The sequence below is a fragment of the Vanellus vanellus genome (genome assembly GCF_965231255.1).
Source record: "Vanellus vanellus genome assembly, chromosome: 1".
NCBI lineage: Eukaryota > Metazoa > Chordata > Aves > Charadriiformes > Charadriidae > Vanellus > Vanellus vanellus.
The window spans coordinates 157,566,131-157,569,204 of NC_138905.1; the positions used below are offsets into that span (position 1 = coordinate 157,566,131).

A 3,074-nucleotide genomic window follows, 5' to 3' on the forward strand; every position below is an offset into this window, starting at 1 on the left:
GCAGATCACAATCTCCTTGAAGACCTTCAGAGAAAGTATTCTGGTAACTTGCACATGAGTAAAATATTAAAAAGTGCATGCTTATTCCTTCTGGTAAACAGACATTGACAATGTACTGTTGGGAAGCTCCCGAGGGTCAAATCCCAGATCCAGCCCAGCAGCTGGAAAAGCATTCTCCAGGAGAACAGCTAAACAGAGAGGATAAAAGTGTTCCTGACATGTTGCGAGACACTTCTTCATAAGCAGCAGCTGCAGAGGGGCCAGGGTGACCTTCTGGGTAGGAAGTCAATGTCACACTTCATGATGCAGTTGAAGATAATTTTGTGCACACTGGGAGCTTCAACTCCAAAGTTTGCGGGCACGAAAAGGGTCTCTGGTGCACAAAAGAACTGGTTGCCTATCTGAATGATATTGTTGTCAGGCAATCTGTATTCTTTTATGATTTTTTCTGGCTTTGCTTTCATTTCTTGGATGGGGTCTAAAGCTACATAGCACAACTTCTCTTTGATGTCTCTCACAATTTCCCTTTCAGCTGTGCTAACAAAAGTATGTCTACTCTCCAAAAGAAGCTTCATAAAATATTCCGTGATATCCTGGCCAGCAATATCCAGCCTGGAGACAGCATGGGGTAAAGAGTATCCTTCATATATGGGGACAGAGTGGGTAATGCCATACAGTCCCCATACTGTTCACGACTATTCCAGTAATTCGGGCCGATGCATAGAGTGCCAGAGTTGCCTGGACTGCAATGTACATAGCCAGCACCATGAAACCTTCGAACATGATCTCCATCGTTGCTGTAGTTTAACCCGGCAGGCAGCTAAACACCACACAGCCGTTCGCTCACTCCTCTCCACAGTGGGATGGGGGAGAGAATTGGAAAAAAGGTAAAACTCATGGGCTGAGATACAGCTTAACAGGACAGAAAAAAAAGGGAATATAATAATAATGATGAAAAAATATACAAAACAAGTGATTCACAATGCAATTGCTCACCCCAATGCCCATCCCATCCCTGAGCAGCGGCTGCCACACCGCAGCCAACTCCCCCCAGCTTTGGATGCTGAACATGACATCATATGGTATGGAATATCCCTTTTGCCAGTTTAGTCAGCTGTCCTGGTTGTGTCCCCTCTCAGCTTCTTGTGCACCCCGAGCCTACTTGCTGGCAGGGCAGTATGAGAAGCCAAAAATTTCTGGACTTTTCGTGTAAGCACTACTCAGCAACAACTAAAACATCAGTGTGTTATCAACATTATTGTCATCCTAAATCCAAACCACAGAACTATACCAGCTACTAGAAAGAAAATTAACTTTATCCCAGCCAAAACCAGGATAGTAATTTTTTTCCAGGTTCTGCAGAGGGTTGAGATGAGTTTCAGTCAGCAGCACTGGCCTTTTGCTGTCTTTGATTATCAGCTCATACTCATAGACATGTCTCCAGATCCTTTCCATATCATCCCAGCATGTAACTATGCCATAGTCAATTGGATGATTCACAGGGCCCTTTTTTTGGACTGAGCTGCTTCTCCAATGTAACATTCTTTCTGCCCAGCTCCAAGCATTGTAGCTTTGACTTTTGAGCGACCAACAATTGCTGTAAAAACAGATCTTGGGCCACAGTCACCTACTATACCTGCTTTGAATAACCCGGACCCATTGTCAAAGATTACATCTGGGACATCCAAAACGTTGGGGTCAAACATTCTTTGCAGAGTTGATGGCTCCTCAGAGTGGTTCCCCTGCACTGTTTGCCCATTCCCCTTTTACAGGCTGGTCATTGCCAGGGAAACCTTCTCGGGGTTGTACAGCTTGCTGTTTCCAACATATCTGCCCCCAACTACCTCACAATGACCAGTGATACGATAATACGTTTTCCCAGCAAGTTACACCGTCCCAGGAACTTCCCTGGATATGGCCAGTGTAGCTTCTCCATGACTCTAGCCAGAGGACTATCAATTCACCACAGCTGATCCACAGGACATCGACCATGAGTGTAACCCTGTAACAAGCTTGAGAGCAATGTTTTCCTCAGAATAGAAAAACATGTATTGCAAAATACATGCATGACAATTATTAATTTTTTAACATGTGCCTCTGGCTTAGCTAAGACTCTACAAATATTTCCAAGACTTGAAGATTAGGACAACTTTGCCTCCCTGTAAGTATTAACTGAATTACCAGTTTGCTTTTCTGAATAATGTCTGCATTGGAAGCAGACCTTTGTCACCTGAATCTTTTCTGATGCTTTATGGGAAACTCCTAAAAATGATTAGGTAGAATTATGTTTGGCACTGATTAGGGCTTTCTGGAGTCTTTATTTCCTGCCCTTGTTACTTAAAGACTATTTTTTTAGTAAAATCACAGAAGTGAAATAATAATTTCTGCATTTTGGTAGTTTAAAAAACCCTGACAGTTCTAGGCAATGCTTATAATATCTTCTAGTGCAAAGAAATTCCTTCTGCTAATGAATCTATAGCCTAGGCTGCTGACAAGCTGACCTGCCCGCAAATAAACAGACACACAGATGTCTTCCTTCCATGCTTCCCTTTTCGATTCAGCGCTTTGCTGAGAAGTACAAACAATCTTTGGAAGTTTGTTCAGAAGGATTAAAACTATCCTAGACCTTCACAACTGATCCCCATTTCAGGGGGAACCCCATTTGTTTTTTTTTTTAACTTTTGCTTCAAGAGAATATTTACCAAAGAAGGAAATTTATATAGCTTTGAATCCAATCAGATCTGACAAACAAATCTGTTTACAGAGAAAATTTCCTTAAAAAATAAATCACCGTATAACTTCAGTTTGAATCCTTTGCTGCCAGAGTTTAATTGCTTCTCCTTGTGGCTCTAATCCAGGGCAGCTTCAAAGCAGGGGTGGCTTCTATTAAATTTAACTATTTTTTCCTGCAACTCACATAGCAAAGGTGCTAGCTACTAAATGAATGTGGTTATGTATTAGAGGCAAATTCCAAACAAAGATATATATTAAACAGAAATTTTAAGTGTAAGCAAATAACCTCCTTGTACAGAGATGTTTATACCTCATATGAACTACTGAAAAAAAGCCATCTA

At 41.6% G+C, this 3,074-nt stretch overlaps 1 protein-coding gene across 1 annotated transcript; it reads right to left on the reverse strand.

Moving 5' to 3' along the window:
* Positions 1-236: 236 nt before the first annotated feature.
* Positions 237-1,706, reverse strand: LOC309680588 (actin-1-like; the record flags this gene model as incomplete). Its single annotated transcript, XM_082494245.1, is given in 4 exon segments — positions 237-683; positions 685-797; positions 1,344-1,512; positions 1,515-1,706. Coding segments are annotated over 4 exon segments (921 nt in total).
* Between the last annotated feature and the right edge of the window lie 1,368 nt (positions 1,707-3,074).